The 19,261-nt window shown below is 42.2% G+C and overlaps 1 protein-coding gene across 6 annotated transcripts in view; it reads left to right on the top strand.

Annotated features, from left to right (window-relative positions):
- Positions 1-19,261, top strand: part of gtf2ird1 (GTF2I repeat domain containing 1) — a 44,230-nt gene that overhangs the window by 11,986 nt on the left and 12,983 nt on the right. For all 6 annotated transcript variants that reach the window (XR_005695929.1, XR_005695928.1, XM_040032506.1 and 3 more), the window contains exons 6-14: positions 2,247-2,563; positions 3,582-3,677; positions 8,291-8,374; positions 9,871-10,054; positions 12,610-12,635; positions 14,127-14,253; positions 15,831-15,874; positions 16,126-16,206; positions 18,547-18,702. Coding sequence is in view for 4 of the 6 variants with exons in the window: in XM_040032506.1 (XP_039888440.1) it covers positions 2,247-2,563; positions 3,582-3,677; positions 8,291-8,374; positions 9,871-10,054; positions 12,610-12,635; positions 14,127-14,253; positions 15,831-15,874; positions 16,126-16,206; positions 18,547-18,702 (1,115 nt within the window). In the remaining 2 variants the exon portion in view is untranslated. The remainder of the gene's footprint in view (positions 1-2,246; positions 2,564-3,581; positions 3,678-8,290; positions 8,375-9,870; positions 10,055-12,609; positions 12,636-14,126; positions 14,254-15,830; positions 15,875-16,125; positions 16,207-18,546; positions 18,703-19,261) is intronic.

The following is a 19,261-nucleotide window of genomic DNA, read 5'->3' as shown; positions in this document are numbered from 1 at the left end:
AAATTGATTGTATTTGTGTACAAACTTAGTAAATGGAGGTGCACGCATGTTGGAGTTTATAAAGAAGAATAAATATGGAGCTATAATCAGCTGCCTCACCAGTAAGTCTCCATGTCCACCGTGTCGGACTGTAGCGTGCAGTTGGTGCTCATTCTTCCAGCTCTACGTAGCGACATCAGCTTTGAATGATCCTCAAGCTGAGAGTGGCTCTACAGAGCAGAAGCACTATCATCACCAGCTCCACTCCAGTTGGTGTGGATGTCCGACCAAGGGACGAGAGACTGCTGAATATCATAAACAAGAACAGCAGCTTGACTGGCCTTTCTATAGCAATCAAACAGAATAAAAAATTAAATGGCTACAAAAAAGAAACATTTAATGCGTGTTTTAGTAGTCTACCTTTAATCTACTTGGTCAGCTGCTTCTAAAAAATGATATTTTAATGTGTTTCATTGCTTTTCATGGGTGACAAAATGTTGCACATAGCACAAATACGGCTCTAATTGTCGCTATGCTTGTGTAGCTGGATAAAGTCCAGCTGAAATATGTTCTAAATAAAGTTAAATGTACACAGATTTTTGTCATTTGGAGAGATGCATGTAAACTACAACATGTGCTTATCCAAAAACAGCTATGCTGTTTTGTCCTTAGCCTTAGATGTGGTGCAGATGTTCTGCTTTTGGTTTCAGCCACATAAATAATTAACGATAGCAGGCACATAATTGTTAGCAGTGTCTGAAATATATTAGAGACGCGTCTTTCAAGTAGACAGAATATTGAATTTGGTGGTGGTGGCTGTTCGGCCAGTCTTTAAAGACTGCTCTCAACCCAAAACTGCTCTCAAATGACTGTGCATAGTTGTGGCAGACTTGTGAGCTTTACAAGTGCAGTTTGTACATATTATTTAGAGGAGATCCACACAGTCCTGACCGCTGCAGTCGTCTTTAGCTTTGCATGTTTCTCCTGTTTGCATGTTTTTCTCATGTTTTGCCAGCTAATACTTTGTAGTGCATACTTCTGTTTTTGCTGTTTTGTCGTGGTCCACTAACAGCAGTAGTAGCGTGTTACATCCTACCAGACATCGATGAAAATGATGGAATATATATATATATATATATATATATATATCAGGCAGAAATAAGTTGCATAAACTGTTCATGTTTCACTAAAACAGCTGTCAGCGCTTGCTCCCCAGTGAACAGCTTATATTGCAAATGCTGTATAGTGGGTGGGTAAACAAGTGGACTGTTTGAACACAGGCCCTGTAACTCCACAGAGGCTTAATCTGATGCTCTTTTTCCCTGAATTCACTGCTTAGCACATATTTATGTGGCATGAAAGCAATGATTTGTGCCCCTGCCCTGTTAGTGGGCGTGTTGAACTGTGTAGCCAGCTCTACAGTAATCTCCGCTGAGCTGGATACCTGTCCCCATGACAACAGTTGCTCTGTAGCACTCTGTAACAGGGTAGTATGAACTCTGAATATCAGCTAAAGTACTTGGCAAGAGTTCAGACTGAGAACAGTGCTGTATTACAATAATGAAAGTGGCTGTGTTATTAATCAAACACTGTATAATCCAAGAAATCCACTTTGAGTAATAGATCCATTAATTTAAAGGCTTAACAGACACCAAAACTCTGCACAGCATTTATTGCGCCACGAGAAAGGATTTTTTAAAAACTTGGAAAGTCAAAACGGCAGAAATGATTTCACTCGTGGTTTGTGAGTGTTTGTGGAAGAAGAAGCACTGGTGCTGGAGCATGCCAGGATCAGCAGTCACAAGACTGAGGACCACATTCTTTTTTAGCTCAGTCTCATTTATTCATTAAGACTTTATTTGATCAAGCAGCTGCAAAAAATGATTTTGTTAGGACGTATTAAAATTTGCAACATGACAGTTGTTTCAGACTCTGTTCTGTGTGTAATAAAGCTAACTGTCACATGTTTGCCCAAAACAAATTGGGGAATTTCCTCTCTCTACTACTGTATAATGAAGCTGAATATGAACATGCAGCACTGTGAGACTGTGCAGAATTTAATTGGAGTTTTGGGCCTGTTTGAAAAGCAAAGGGCTGGAGGCAGCAAGTAAAGAGACCAAATGATGTTATTAAATGCCTATTATTTAATTCTTTTTGTATCAAGGATGTTCTAACCAATCAGACAGCAAATCATAACATAATAGTCTCATGTTTGTAGCCCTACAAGTTATTTCCCTTTTTGATTTTGTTGTTGTCTTTGTGAACAGGCAACCGGAAGATTTGTCTCGAGAAACCAAGTCTAGCACTGATGTCAATCACAACGCTTCCACTGCGGTCATGACGCAAAGCAGCCACGGCCCAGCGAAGACGACCGCGCAAGCAGTCACGTCGTCAAGTCCCGCCACTTCCAGCAACTCTGTTCTGTCAAACTTCCTGTACGGCATGCCCATGTCCTCCAAACCCCACCCAGACGGCAAGCTGGATTTCAAACCCATGTCTCTCCTCAACCTGGGCAAGGACAGGCTGGCCAACTGGACACCTGGGTCAGAGAAGAGCACATCTGTGAAAGACAGTGCTAACGCTGGTAAGCTAACATACAACATGTGTAAAGGTGGATTTCAGCAATGGAATAGGGGCGAGGTGAGTTGTTATGTCAGAGTCTCGGGGTTAATAGTATATCCAGCTAGGGGGGGACGTGTTGCTGGCCGTGCCTGCTAGTTGGAAGCAGCAACTGGAGACAGTGCTGGCTTCCAACCTACTGAACGCAGCTGTTTTCTGATCTTTGCATCACTAAAGAAAGCACCTATAGGTCTTTGTTTTCTTTTACGGACATTACCTCAAACAGTGCAGATGAGGAGGGCACAGAGTAAGAAAGGAAGAGACTGTGGTTCATTTACAAAAATAAAAGATGCCACATGCAGAATAAGCACTTTTCTTGCTTCTGAAATGGTGCTGGTGTGATTTATAGCCGTGTTTTTAACAGATGTTTTGTGAAAGATGTCTGTGAAAACTTGAATTAGAGTAAGAGAGTAAGAGCTATTATATGAATGTAGTTTAAAAGTAAGATCCACAGAGCATTCGTGATGATGATCCTAATGTTAACAATACACAGTAAAAGCTCTAGGTAAGTATTTTCTCCTGTGCCTCAGGTCTGAATAGAAGTGTTAGATCTGCAGTTAAAGACCATTGCCGTTTGGTATTTCACTCGAGCACTACTTTTCCTTGTTATACTCGCATCTTAGAGGAATCATTTCATTCATAGCCCTCGGTATTCAGTATGTTCACTTAGGTTTGAAATGTCAGTAGTTTTCTCATAAATGTAGACAAATATTACAAAACACAGTTTAGGTTTTACTCTCAGTCATGTTAGTCATGTGTGCAGGCAACATGTACACCCAAAAAATTAAGACAAGTTCAAATATTGGTGACCTTGACTTCAAGGTCAAGGTCAGGTTTTCTGAGACTAATTTGAGAAAGATCTCACTATAAGTGTATCTATTAGGAGGCTGAGGGGTATCACTGGTTATGTGCATCTTGGCAGTGAATATAAGCATGACAAGTTAACATTTCTGCCTGAAATGTGTTTATTTTTGCATTTTTAGATGAGACCACAAGGCTACCTGGTGAGCAGGGTCAGAGCCCTACTGGCATCCACATCTCAAAGAGGCTACTCTTCTCCATCGTGCATGAAAAATCAGGTACGTTTGAATTACCGAGACGATATAGGCATTTGGCTTCATTTTAAATGGCTGTGGTAATTGCTAGTGCTGATGGGTTTGAGATTTCTTCATTGATGCTATTTTGTACTTGACAGCTAAACAGAAGGATTTAAAGCTCATGTGAAATATTTCAGCTATACACATAGTCACAATATTACCCTTATATTTCCTCTCATTAAGGCTTCAAATTTGGATAAAAGGCTGTCACTGCGCTTCCCTCATATTATATCACAACTAGTTCTTAGCATCAAAGCTCCTTTTTTTGTGGCTGCAGCGTAATAGCAGTAATGGGTTTTACAGATTCATCGGATGAGTTGATTAAAGAGCTTTTTCTTCCATTTTCCAGTTTCTTAACTTATTCTCAGCGATTATATAAATACTAGGGGTGCAACGATACACAAAATTCACGGTTCGGTTTGGTTCGATACTTTGGTGTCACGGTTCGATATTTTTTCGATACAAAAAAAATGTTCATGCCTTTTTAATTTGTCATTTATTAAAATTATAAATATATATTTTAACTCAAAAGTACAGTTTTTAAATTTAATGTTGCTGAGACAAAAGTAATTAAAAAAATAAATATATCTCAGGGCTCTCAAAATTTCAAAATCCCTGGTAGCCCTTCGGGCAGGGACTCTTCAGTTTTTGGTAGCCCAAAATAAATTTAAGTAGCCCGAATAAAAAAGAGAGCAATTTTTTGATTGATGTTTTGTTTCCTTTACAATATTATACTTTAGGAAACAAAACATTAATCAAAAAATTGTTGAAACACAAATTACAACATTGTATAAAAATTACAATCATCAACTCAAATACTTGGTTCTAATTGAACAGAAATTTCTATGCACTTGTAAGAACTGTGTAGGACATGAATCAGTCTGTGTCAGATCCTGAATTTGAAATTTGCACTGAAGTCACAGGTAAGAGGCAAGTGGAACCAAGATCGAGGCCATTTGCTTTTTGAAGTTTGCAAAGACTGCTACATTGTGCCAGTGGTAGTTCACTCTTTGCAACATAGTACGCTGTTCTAAACTGATTTTTTCAGGTTTATTTTTAGTATGTTATTTGCAATTGGTGTTTGTTCTGGGAAAGATATTGCAGACTGAGCAATAATGCATTTCTTGCATTTCTCATGGGTTCTAATGGGGGCCTTTCTTAAAATGACTGGTCCCAGTAACAAAGGCGCTTGTCGACTCAGAAATCGAGAGAAAACCAACAACACACCCGGCAGAACATTATGTTATTTACACGGGTGCACATAAGTGGTCCGCATGTGCGCATTCGCTGTCAAAAGTTGCAACGCGCGTTTGCGTCCATATAAAAGGCAGTGTTTTTGTCCACTAGAGTGGGATTTTCACGGCACATTCCGCACCACATCTCTGTGCGTTCATCATTTGCAACCACTTTTCCGAGAATACGCGCTTCTTTTGTGGTTCGGACTCCTTCTGACATTTGTTTGGAGGTGGAGGAACACCAAAGTAATTGCTTAAAGGAGCTTCTTCGACATCTTTAAGAGTTCTAAACAAATGTCTGTCCTCCTCCAGAAAATCTTATGTATGCAAACACGCGTTGCAACTTCATATCTTGTGCGCGTTTTGTTTTTTTGTTTTTTTTTGACAGCGAATGCGCACCTGCGGACCACTTATGTGCAGGCCCGTCAGAGGAATTGGTGCGCAAATTATCATCACTCACCAATCAGTGCTGTCGCTCTCTATACACAGTTCGTGCGATTGCAAAGTGAAAGCAAAAAAACATGCGCAAATTCAAACGCGATTTCAATATGTCATATTGAAATCGGCAGCGCCATATTGGCAGCGCCATATTGACAGTGGCTCACCGATGCCAATGACATAATTACCCAGCTACATTTCCGAAAGAATGCAAAAGCATTGACATATTGTAGCGGGTCAGGGCTGTTCGGGGTTCTGTTTGTACAGTTATGTTTTGTGTATGTTGCCATGGTGACGGGTGACGCCCTCTCGCTGCGACAGTGTGTCCTTCCGGGGTCAGAGGGCGCCCTGTGTGCTGTTGTTGCTGTGCGGTTGCCGCGCTGAGCAGTTAGCTAGCGGCAGTGTTCTTCTGCAGATGTCAATAAACGGCTGTGCTCCCTGGCTAGCTCACGGGAAGCAAGACCAAACGATACCTCCGTCTCCTCCTTGTCTGAGCTCGCCACATTGGTGTCAGAAGTGGGATAGCTCACCCTCGCCGTAATGGAGAGAGACATTCAGAGGCTGGAGCAAGCTGTAGAGGAGAACATTCCCCGCTTGGGAAACTGGCGATGGAAGAGAGAGGATGGGAGTGGCCATGTAAGTCCCCCGACTGGTCCCGATGGCGCGAGCGCACCGCGGCGGCGGCCCGTCGCGACAGATGCTAGGGCAATGCTTCATTGGCTACCTCTGTCGACCCACACGCCGAGCCCCCAACCGCGAGCAGTCATGCCTACCACGCCAGTTAAGGCACCTGGACATTTGCAGGACTTTGTGTGGGGTAATGGGGTCGTCGGGGACGACTGACCCCTTAGGTGGGGGCTATGTAGCGGGTCAGGGCTGTTCGGGGTTCTGTTTGTACAGTTATGTTTTGTGTATGTTGCCATAGTGACGGGTGACGCCCTCTCGCTGCGACGGCGCCCTGTGTGTTGTTGTTGTTGCTGTGCGGTTGCCGCGCTGAGCAGTTAGCTAGCGGCAGTGTTCTTCTACAGATGTCAATAAACGGCTGTGCTCCCTGGCTAGCTCACGGGAAGCAAGACCAAACGATACCTCCGTCTCCTCCTTGTCTGAGCTCGCCATAATATATTTTTCCTTCCTACAATAGCCCGACGGGCAGGGCAGAGATAGATTTTGGTAGCCCGACTGGAAAAATCGCTAGCCCCGGGACGTCGGGCTAGCGATTTTGCAAGCCCTGTATCTGATTGAGGAATCACTCATCTTTGGAAAAGAGAGTTTATTACAGAGAAATGGCTCTTTCCAAAATAAAAGCTATACTATACGCTTCTTCTGGGCTATATTCTCAGCAGCATATTGTAGCGGGTCAGGGCTGTTCAGGGTTCTGTTTGTACAGTTATGTTTTGTTTATGTTGCCATAGTGACGGGTGACGCCCTCTCGCTGCGACGGTGTGTCCTTCCGGGGTCAGAGGGCGCCCTGTGTGTTGTTGTTGTTGCTGTGCGGTTGCCGCGCTGAGCAGTTAGCTAGCGGCAGTGTTCTTCTGCAGATGTCAATAAACGGCTGTGCTCCCTGGCTAGCTCACAGGAAGCAAGACCAAACGACACCTCCGTCTCCACCTTGTCTGAGCTCGCCACAATATTAAACATATTAGGTCCCCATAAGGAGAATCATGTGCTAACGGCTGTCTAAATGACTCAGGTAAAGTTTGTATCATGCATGCTTGTTGTTTTTGTCTGCTTCCACTTGTCTTTGCACTAGGATGATGTCAGAGTAAATGTGCAGTCATATTCGTTGTGTTCCCACTAGTGCTGTCAGCGTTAATCTCGTTGAAATGACGTTAACGCCACAACACGGCAAATCTCCATTAACGAGCTACCCCTGATTGCCCCGTGCGTGGGGCTAGACAGCCAACACGTTAACGAGCTAACTGTGCTAACACACTAGTTCCCACCCATGTAATTGAGCATTGCGTGGCACATCCAACATACTGTTTTACTTTAGTCCATGACTCGCTTACCTTCAGGGTCATACGTCACATGAAAACCAAAATAATTCCAAACACCAGATCTGAATGAGGGTGGGGGAGGTTCAATTTGCCATGTTGCAAGGAGAGCTTAACTTCTGTCTCGCTAGCTTGCCCTGCGCTCTTCCTTCTGACGATGCTGTCTGTGTTGAGCGCTCAGTGGATCTGCGCTTGACAGTGCAGGAGTAGTCGGCGGAGTAGTCGAACGCAGATTCACTGAGCGCTCAACACAGACAGCATCGTCAGAAGGAAAGTTGATAAAATAAATTACAAATGTTGTATTGTTCGATACATATGCGTACCGAACCGAAAGCACTGTATCGAACGGTTCAATATCGATACGAGTATGTTGCACCCCTAATAAATACATATAGACATGAGAACTGTACATTGTCCAGCACTGAACTGAAGATGTGTTTGAGGTCGTTAGGAAACCATGACGACGCCGTAGTTTATCAAACGGTGATCACAGATGTGTCATTTTCAGGCTTAAAGCTCAACTCAGATTTTATTTTATTAATAACGAGGTTCAAAGTCCTCTTAAAATTATTCCTGTTACACCATAGGTCATGACAGGTTTGGATTTTACTTAAATCTACAACCATAGAGGAGACTTTGCATGCTGTTATTATTGTTCCTGCCGGGATTTGGAGGCTGATATGTACAGTAGCCAAGCACTGTTTACTGAACTGAGGCTGACCTGTGCGAAAACTTAAACAAGAAGGGCTAAGCTATTGAGAATAATCCTTTAAGAAGATTGCACTGATTTACCAAGTTGTTGCTGAGTAAATGGAAAAGATTAATTTCAGATCCTTAGCACTACAGTCAGATAAAACACTTTGAGAGGCTAAAGCTGCAGTAAACTTTGATGTAAGGACCGCATTTCCTTCTCTCTGTTTTCGTACAGAAAAATGGGACGCGTTCATTCGGGAAACAGAAGACATCAACACGCTGAGAGAGTGTGTTCAGATCTTGTTCAACAGCAGATACGGTGAGGAAGTCCTCTTACTACACAAATGGCTAAAAAAACAGCTCAACGTGAATACGTGTGCAGCGATGATGCATTAAAAGCATGTAAGGATGCTCGCAAGAAAACCAGCTGCAGGATCCTCGTGCTGTCTTTAATAGAGAAAAGCTACCAAATGCAAAAGTTCACCATTTGGAATCAAGTCAAGAACTTTTTATCTGCGTGACTTGAGATGATGGATCAGCGTTGCCTGCCCTAGACACACACACACACACACACACAGAGAGAGATTTATTTGACAGAGAGCAGAGATACGAAGATGAACTTGTGTGTATTTGCATGGTTCATCAAGGCAGTTTAAGAATTAGTCATGTCACCTCCAGTCTAATGATCCGTGTTTCTGGATGCAAATTTCCCACCCTTATGGGATTTTTCATCAGTTTGCTCTCAAATGTACGGATTTGTGTCCATGTACACAAAAGGGTTGATTGATACTTTTTCTCTGCTGTTTTTTAATTTATCAGTGAGAGGATAATTATCATTGTCTCAATACAAGGAATGATAATTATAGTTTAAATATAAGGACTCATAAATATCAGCAGATTCCTGGAAATTGCTGAAATTATTGGAATGGGCGTGTGAGAATATACAAAGAAGTGGAAACACTGTAGGGAAAAAATGACCACAACAAAGAGAGGGAACCCAGGAGAAGCACGTCCTGAAGTTTTGTTTATTTCTTTTGTGGCTGGGCAACGTTGGCCACGTATGTATGTTACGTCGTAAACTCTACAAAGATTCACCGCAGAAGTCTGAATCAACCGTGATGCTCCTGATGGTTCAGATATCAGATATTATGATGTATATTATAATCATAATTATATTACCTAGGCACTATGTAGCAACAATGTAGCTAACACGACGTCTTTTTAATATTTATGCAATTAAAAAAGCAAATTTTTTACATTTCACAAGAATAACGTTTAGTTTATATCCACAAAGCTTCTCTTATGCATGAAATATTATGACGCCACCAGGTTGCCTAGCAACCACCTAGATAGATATGGGCTAAAATTATTGTTTATTCCACCTACAAGACCTAAAAAAAAAAGCATCACAACATCCCATTTATATCCACAAAAGCTGAATTTTACACCACATATTATAATTATATTATAGCGCTCATATTGCCTAGCAACCACCTAACAACAGGCTAAAGTAAGTGCCATTTTAACGAACAGGCCAAGAAATGCAAGCACTGGCAGGGACTAGTTGTTGCTTTGGTCATCTAGTCGTCTGCATACATGAATTAATGCTATTTAACTAATAGTGATGGCATTGGTTTAATGCATTAATGAGCTATAAAAAAATCCCCCTGATTGACAAGCTATTTGCGATCACTCTGATCATCAGCTGTGCCCGAGGTCCATCACCATAACCCCACTGGAGGTTGCTGGTCCTAATGAGTTAACTATATTTTGTAGATTTAAAATTTAAGAATTTTCTCTGTTTTCTACCCCCAGCTGAGGCATTGGGTCTAGATCACATGGTGCCTGTCCCCTACCGCAAAATAGCCTGCGATCCAGGGGCCGTGGAGATCATCGGCATCCCCGACCAGATCCCCTTCAAGAGACCGTGCACATACGGAGTCCCCAAGCTCAAACGCATCCTGGATGAGCGCCACGGAATCCGCTTTATAGTCAAACGGTAACAAATGCTTTAAGACAAGAAGTGGTGAAAGTGCATGACATCATTTCTTGTACTCTCACTGTCAGAGTGTTGTAGTTAGAACAAAGAAGCACCTGGATGCATATTTTTTACAAACGTCTAATTTACTCACTGACCAGAGATCCATCCAGATTTACCCACTTGATGCTTAATTATCACCAAACTGCAGAACGGCGTCCCTACAGAAACTTTAATTTGGGAAAGATTTTTTTAAGAAGCAGCTACCAGCCACGCCAGCCTATACCATCTGTTTGTTAAATGTCTGTTTCCTTCAGCACACTACGTCCCGCTGAGTGGTAAACCATTTCCATTCATGTCCCAAATGACTTTCCCTTGCCAGCGCATTGTGCTAATGGCTGCTCTTCCATCCATTTGTTTGAGCTAATTTAAATGAGCCACCATGCCTTGTTTGAGATAACACATCTTTTAACGAATCCTGCAGGCAGCTCATTAGCCTTAATACAATTAGGAAAGACTGAAAATGTCATTAATTCAGATCAAATCACATTCCCATTGTCTGTGAGAGATGTTCCAGATGCAGGCAGCGATGTGCTTTTTTGGCATCTTCTCTGTTGTCAGTCTATGATCATTTTTATACAAACAGTAGGCTCTCTTAACTGTAACTGAAGTGTTGTGCTCATTTAGTTCTGCAGCCATGCTATTAATTATTCTCAGGTGATGTCCCGTGTAATAACCACCCGAGTTTCACTCGTCTCACGCTTCACTTTGTGAAAAGATGCTGAAAATATAAGAAATGTAAAATCCCGTCAGTTTTAGGTTAACAGGCTCACTAAACTGCTGACATTACTGAGAATAAGGTAGTCGTTATTAACTATTATTAAGTCTTTTTTTAAATACAAATAGTAGTCATACACATTTTTATATGGTCTATATCAGCGGTCCCCAACTTTTTGTTGCACCACGGACCAGTTTAATGTCAGACAATATTTTCACGGACCGGCCTTTGAGGTGTCGCGGATAAATACAACAAAATAAAATGATACGACCAAGAGAAAAGCTGTGGTATTTTGTAAATATAATAATAAACAGAAAGTCACTGTGTAATTGTGTAACTTCGTTAGCAGTGTCCTCCTGAAGTGCGTCAACAACATTGAGAGTAACATCCTCCTCTCTGCCCCTTAATGCTCTCTGGTCGTTATGGTAACGCGTAAATATTTCTTTCAAAGTAAGACACACAACTACAACACGGGAAAAGACCCTGAAAACCATACATTTCACACCCGAGCCTCAACTCTCGCGGCCCGGTACCAAACAACTCACGGACCGCCCCGGGGGTTGGGGACCGCTGGTCTATATGGTCATCAAGGCAGCTCTGTGTTTTTCTTCAAAGTGGACAGCCAATCAGAAGAAAGATGGCTTAAAAAAAGGTTATTTACAGAATTAGAGGCAGTAGATGAGCCTTCTCTCATCTCATCAAGTGTCTTCCTCGTGTTGAAAATGAAAATCGTAACACTGTGGTGAAGACCAAACTGTCTTCACTGCTAATGTTTTGGACTGAAGACACGCGTCGTCTCGTTCGTGCTCCTTTTATATTGTAGCATCAACTTCATCAACATCAGCTAAATTTAAAAAATGAATAAATAAATGATACGTATGTGCATAATTTTCTTTAGCTTATTCAGATTATTAATATCAGGTGGGACAAAGTTGTCTCTGTCCTGTGAGACCACTAGCGTCCATCCAGAGTAAAGAAGCTGCGAATCCCCACATAAGGAGTGGGAGTCATTATTGAAATGGAGCCGGTCGTCCACCTGTCTGGTATACAGATACTTAAGGTTAAGCTGCGATTTACCGATCAGCTTCCCTGACCAGTTTCAGTTTGGATCAGTTTGTTCCGATTCTTCAAAGATGGGTTACCGTACTATGACACAAAGGAATAGAACTGACTCAAGAAAAGATCTAAAAAATAAATGGATAGTGTCGCAATGGTCTTATCAGTGTAACAGGAGTACAGTTTCCATAAACAGAACAAATGTTGATGAGCCTTTTTTCTCTAGTTACGGTTTGTACCAAAATTCAGTCTTGAATCAATAATAGCCCCTTGCCAACGATGTCACACAAATACAAATACCATGATATGATGAAAAATACTCATAAATGTCTTTCTGGTGTCTAAACTGTAATATTTTGCCCTATTAAGACCTTAGAACAACAGTGTAGTTTCTTGAGTTTGTAAGTAAATAAGACCTAAGATTATGATCACGCAGGAGAAGAACGCTTCACTGGCAGGCAGAGAGTGGCAGCATGTGCCAGAAGGAAGGGGAAGCAATCCAGGAGTATATCACAGTTAATCCACAGTTAATTTTAGTCAGAGGAATTCGGGGCTCACAAAAGGAACGACTCAGTTATGTTTGATTATGTTTGACTGATTGTTTAAAGAGCAGCTAATGTGCTAAAGCAGCCGTTAACAATGTTCCACTTCTGCAGTTTTTTGCAACTTGAGTTTTGTCCTGAGAGCTGAGGTGGTCTTTAAACAGAGTCGCTCACAGCCTGTGTTTCTTTCTGTTTTCCAGAATGTTTGATGAGAGGATCTTTACCGGTAAGAATGTGATTGATTCTGTTTCTTTCTTTCCCCTTTCTTAGAAGAACAGAAGTTGGAATCATGTCTTTAAAAATACTTAAAACAACAAGAACCTAAACATCGAATGTGCTTGTACTTTACTTGTGTATTTACCTGCTGCATCTTACTTTAAATGTAGTGTAACCCTCATAAGAATAGGATCTACTCACTGCCTTAGGCCCCTGTTATACTGGCCTTGCAGTGTGCACCGTCACATCTGCTGTCGCTGTAACCTGGTGCCACTGTGTGGAAGACATGAGTGTCACTTTTTACCACCGTTTTAATAATTTATCTGTACAGAAGCTCAGAGATTCACAGATTATACAGCGGGAGATGCTACAACAGCTTGAAAAGATGACGCTTTGTGGAAAAATCTCTGAAATTTCTTTGCCCCTGGGTTTGACTTGCACTCCTACACCAGCGCTGATGCCGAAGTTTTGTCTGAGTGGCGACACCTCATCATTCAGGAGAATACTGCAGTGGGTAGCTGTGCCGTAAAGGCCGGCAGAAATGGATGTGTGCATGATGATGTAATCGGTGGTGCATGAAGCGGCCAGTGAGGCGGGTGTAATGACCCCATCAGTTGTAGCCATAGATAGCTTCTGTGCTTAAAACCCACAATATTTTTAATGGCCAGCAGGGGGGGCAGTACCTGTCATTGCACAGAGCAAATGGCCCTCAAGTGACGATCCTGATGAGATTTTGGGTCGTACTGAATAAAACATTAAGTCCAAATTAGTAAATGTTGGCCTGTGTATCAGAAAGAGGGAGAATCCTGTATATGCTCACTAGCTATCATAAGCCAATGACCATCACATCCCATTTCAAAATGTCAAGATGGTGAAAAAAGCTAATCTCGAGTCCTCATAACAAGATGTTGCCGAATATCAAAATCCATTTTTAATACTGTCTGACGAATGCATTAAAACAGCAACCCCACTGTGTGAGCTCATAGGTATTATTTGGATTGGTCCACGACTGGGCTACTGTGATACCACATTATCAGTTAGCAGTACATGCAGGTTGTGACAGTCTGCAACTGCTTAAAAACATAGAAAATGAAAAAACACCCAATTATTTAACAGATTTTATTTTTTAAATATCACGGTTCCCTTTAGTACGCAGTTAGCTTGACTCTCATGCTTGCAGCTGGTGACTTTTAAGCACCGATGACTAAAAGTGAGAGAAAATTTGGTTCGTTGCCTGAAAGCAGCCTGAATCTTCATTAAACATGAATATTCTCCATCTTCTCAAAGGAGAACTTTTGGCATAAAGTAATTGTTTTTGGTAGCTTTCCATATGTGCTTTGTGAGTGACCTTAGCTGTAAAATATTTGTCAAGACCCTTAAACTTTATCACAGTAACCAAAGAACACTCCGCCAAGAGTTTATTTATATATTTACACCACACAGATGTTCTTCGCTAATGGCGTGCGGTGTTTGTTTATCTTCTGCGTCTTGTTTGTTCAAGCTGCTGGCAAGATTGCAAGGGAGGAGGGCAAGCACGACCTGGGCTCTACGCCCGAAGACAGCTTCCCTGACAATCTGAGCATCCCGCCCACCACAGCCGAGCTGGTCAGCAATCCTCACAGCAGCAGGTCAGAACGTGGCCCACACACACACTCACACAAACATGGCATTACCCTGCAGACGTTGTTTATAGTGCTGGAATTTGAGCTTAATGGCATGCAGCCAAATTGTGCCTCTGCATTCAGTGGTATTACTCATAATAATTAAACCGCTGTTTACGGATTTCAGTTACATTTACATTACCATGATGGGACTTTGTTTCCTAAACGGGCCTTGTTACATGATTAATGTTCGGTTCACTTTGCTTTATTTTTATTTCTTTCTCTGCGTCCTGTCTGTCGAGTACATTAGCAGAACTGAACATTTCTACTTCAACTTGCCGCCTCTGACTCGGCTTCCTAGAACGACAGGAGGCCAAGCTGGAGGTTGCAGACTTGGAGATGCTAAGATTTTTGTTGGGAGTCACCAGGATGGACAATAAGTACAGCAAAGGGACGGCTCAGGCTAGGACAGTTTGGACGTTGAGGATGAGGAGGGATAGTGGATATATTGGTCAAAGGATGCTGAGTATGGAGGTGCCAGGGCGGAGGAAAACAGCACCACAGAGAAAATTCATGCCTGCAGTGAAAGAGGACGTGCAGAGGGTTGTTGGTTGACGCTGGGGGTGGAGGGTAGGATGGAAGCAGATGATCTGCAGCCGATCTGATATGGTGTCGGTGCTGTTCTTACATCATCAGAATAATGTATTCAGCCAAGAAGTTAGCTAATTCTTTTAAAAACTATCCCTCACAAGCCAACCCAGGTTACCTAATTTCAGCTAACAGCAAGGCTAACTTGATAATATATTTGTAATATTGTATATATTAACTAAGAAAAGAGTTAATAAAAAGATTATTATGATGATGATGATGATGATGAAGAAACACTATATTAACCGTTATTAAAAATAATGGTTATCCATTAGCCATTTTTACACATGAAATAATGAAGACGTTTGAAAGAAGAAGTAAAAAAGAAAGAACCACGTAATATTTATTGTTCCATGAAGCAATCAATAATTAAAGCAAGTGATGATTTATGATTTATTCTCTCCCGCTGGTATAAACATGCTACGTGTTCCTTGTACTAATATGGTGCCTGTTCTCACACTCGCTTTATACCTGGTGCAAAGAAACAATTTGAGGCAAGCATCTAGGCCAAGGACACTTTGATGTGTGCTTTTGAGCAGCTGGGATTGAACCAGTGACCCCGGATGACAAGCTCTGACTCCTGAGTCTAAATCCCTTCATGCTAGAAGGGAGAAATGCTTCCCCGGTGTCTCCCTCTGTTCGTGCAGCTCAGCGGTTCTGTCTGTCGGTGCCACCGCACAATAGGCGATAAACACTATAGTGGGCGGATGGCACTGCATGAATCAATGTTAACGTGTATGGAATCTCTGCCATTGGGGTTGTGACTGTGGTGCTAACAAGTGTGGAGACCCTGCATAGCCAGTGTTTAAAGATCCCCGGTGTTGGGCTCAGAAGTCATTTAATTTCCCTTTAAAGGAGACAGATGATTTAAAATACGCCACAAAAAAGGATTTTTAATGATCGTGTTTTGCAGATATTTGCAAATCACCCTTTTTCTATTTGATTTTACCTCACAGATCAACCAGTGCTTGTGTGAGTCCCTTGGCTGAGTGCGAAGCAGGTACGTGCTAATAAATGAAGTTCAGCATAATAAAAACGCTCTGTGATATTCGGCTGTGTGAAGTTACAAATGATTTGAGCCCCGAGTATTGAACAGAAGTTTCCCCCGTCCCCCGGAGTCGCTTTCATATCGCGTTTTGCAGTCTGATCCCTTCCAACACGTTCTATCGTCTGCTTAAATCTGTTTTTACACGACCATAAAACACAGTGCTGACGGGAACTCGTGCAGAATGAACTGTTCAATCCCCGCAGGTCCTTCAGGAGATTGCATTCCTTTGAGGAGGATTAAAACAGAGCCTCCAGACGGGGAAATCATTCAAGTTACGGTGCCAGGTAAGCGAGCGCACGCTTGGCTGCCATTAAGTTTGAGATTCGTTTCTTTTTTTCCACTCGTAGAAAAATACAATTGGAGCAGACGCGGGTTTTCTTGCATTGTCATTGAGATAGAAGTCACAGAGACACAGAAACCTGGAGACTGTTTTCATCGTTGGTGCTGTCCCTGTTTGTGATTCCCCTTCTTTCACTCTTTTGTTTGCCTGACAGTTTTGCATTTGCCAGTTTTGATTAGTCGGTTCCTGTGGGTGAGCGCTTTCTGTCAGTAGCCAAATCTGATACCCAAATTTGTTTGGATAAATTCAAATGCAGCCAAAGTGAGGAATCACAATTAGAAAAGGGGGATTCCCCGATTAGCCGGAGCCAACCTTGGATCATAAAAATGAAGAGAAAGCCTTGGCTGCCATTGCATTTACTCTTCTTATTCGATTTTAAAGTTTTAAAAAAAGAAAGAAAACAATTTTTGCTTGCGTCTCTCAGTGAAAGGCTCATTCATTGAGAGTCAAAGCTCTGCTGTTTTGAGCAAAATCAGACATTTAAAATAAAAACTTAAAAAGAATAAAGCTTCATTCATGTTTGTAGTTCCAGATTCATTATATATTCTTCGTTTTTCTTTTTTCTTTAATTCCTCACAGTGTAGTGAGTCACACTTTTGCTTAGTAAGTGAAAGATCCCCAGTAATCCTCCTTTCTATCTCACCATGCGCACCAATGCCTCCCAATAATTGTTGTGTGGACAAATGAGACACATTTTAAGACGTAGTTTCATTATTGTGAAAAACGTTTTAAAAAAATAAAAATAAAGGGTCAATATATTAAATCCAGCTTGTTTGCAGTGTTTTAAAGGGGAACTTTGTTGGGTGTGTGAAGAGTTTGAAAGCACTAGCTGAGGTTCATGCTTCCATGGAAGCCTTCAAACATATTTTGGTTTTGCAAGATTAAAGACTTTGAGGGTGGAGGATAAGTGATTGGTTCTGTCAGTTCAACTTCCCCTGCCCAGTTAAAAAGCATGAAGTTCCTGCCCTAAATTCTCAACTGTTTAAATGAATGCACTGAAAAACAAGGCTGGGTGATTTCAAGCTAACATCAGTAACAGGAAGCGCTGAGATAACAGCAGAAATGCAGCAGCAGTGCAAGAAGTGTTGCAGCTCCACTGTGTCCTGCTGCTCTCTCGTCTCCGTTGCACCACAAACTGAAAACCAGGGCCCGTATCCCTAAAGATTCTGAGAATCCTCTCAGAGAGCTCCTAACTTAACCTAAAAATTCCTTGCCAGGAGTTTTAGCTTAGAAGTGATTCCAGAACATTTTCAGTGAACTCTGAGCAAGGAATGGATGGAAAATCCTATCTTAGTGAGGAGGTGTGGTTGACCCCGTTGCTAGGTATGAGTCATCATTTCAAAAGCCGTGATTGGTTGATCCTACAAGTTTGATGGAAATGAGCTTTTGGTGATAATGAGCAAAGGATGTACCCTCAAATCAATAAACATATTATATACTCTAATCTTATGCTGACTGTAATTGTAAATAATATTTCACATTCAAGAAAATATCTGGAAAATGAATAGTAAGCTGTAGGGGTTATAGCCATTAGAATCTAAAATATGTGAAAACTTAAACTCATTACACCCTGTTCGATAATGATTCGTGTCTTATTTGCTCATATTAATATCCTAGCTGGCATATTTTGTACTTTCACTCCCATATGGACCCCGTTGAAAACAAGATGGCCTATCTCAAGAGGCTGTCCTTAATGAAGTAGAAATCACAACGTTACAAGTCCAGTGTGGTCTTAACGAGGGTAACACGGCTCAGCTTTTAGCAATGTCTGTGATTGCAGACCCCAGTCATCACTGCTGCATTGTTGCATTTTCCCGGTTGCCAAATACCTCAGGGTTGTGATTACTTTCGTCTCCGGTGTAATAGCGTTGTGGCGTCGAGTTGGTGAAGTAATTGCATCTCTAAGGAGATCCACCACAAACATGATTCCTGCACGATCCAATCTGTAGCATCTCAATAATTCCCTGCCATCCAGTGTTTGCAGGACATCTCTCCTGCCTCTTCTGTTGGCCATTTTGTGCAGCTGCTTAGGGGAACTCCTAAGCCACTAAAAGTCCTCTTCCCTGCTCTTAGCAGATCTCGCCTTAGGAGCCCTTTTAAGCGCTAGGAATCTTGAGGAATAGCTTTTATATTAACTGGGATTGTCGTGTCACTTTTAGGGGAAATTCTAAGAAAACGTCATGACTCTGAGAATTTTCTTAGAATTTGGCCGCTAGGAGCCACTTTTTGCACAAAGATTCTTTAGGGATACGGGCCCTGGTGTGAATACTGTTTGTTTCTCCAGATGCCGGCACGAGTGGGGAGGAGCCCAGCGAGTCTGTGGCCGAGCCCGTCGCCGCCGCACCGTGTCCAGCCACAGCCTCGCCCTCTGCTCCATCTGCCTCGTCTGCCCCGCCCCCCGCTCCTTCGGCTCCCCACCACTCAATGGAAAACCACGCAGGTAACCTCTTCCCCGTCAGCCCACACCTCCATTGTCGCCTCCCTCCTCACACTGTGGCTCCTGGAATGCCAGCTCCTACCAAGGCCTCCACATACTGTTTTGTAGGGAGCTAATTAAGCCACAGCACGTATGAAACCACTTTTCTCACGTTCTTTATCTTCCACTCTTCCACTTCCTTATGACCAAACCTCCCCAATCACTACTAGACACTCCCACAACCTTAAATATACCTTCTCTCCCCAACTCTGACCTACTGTAGCTTGTTTCTTCCTCCAGCCTCACAACGACCATCTGTGAAATGCACCCTGCATCGACTGCAGCTTGTCAACATACTCTTTAGCTTTAAAAACTGGGCATGCGCATAACTGTCAGTGCGTTTTACATGCACCAACTGCTCGAGCGTGGTCGGACTCCAACCGAAGTGTGTGTTTTTTGTTTTGCCTTTTTAAATATTTGCAACTGATGACCACAACCAGCCACCATCAGTCAGGGGACAGTAAAAAAACAGGAGGAAAAGTTTGTTGTGAAAGAGTAGACATCAGACCATCCTAAGGCCGTG

The sequence above is a fragment of the Simochromis diagramma genome, unplaced genomic scaffold (assembly GCF_900408965.1).
Source record: "Simochromis diagramma unplaced genomic scaffold, fSimDia1.1 OVJJ01000216.1, whole genome shotgun sequence".
Classification (NCBI taxonomy): Eukaryota; Metazoa; Chordata; class Actinopteri; order Cichliformes; family Cichlidae; genus Simochromis; species Simochromis diagramma.
The sequence above is the reverse complement of the archived record's forward strand: the minus strand, read 5'-3'. Positions and strand labels throughout refer to the sequence as shown.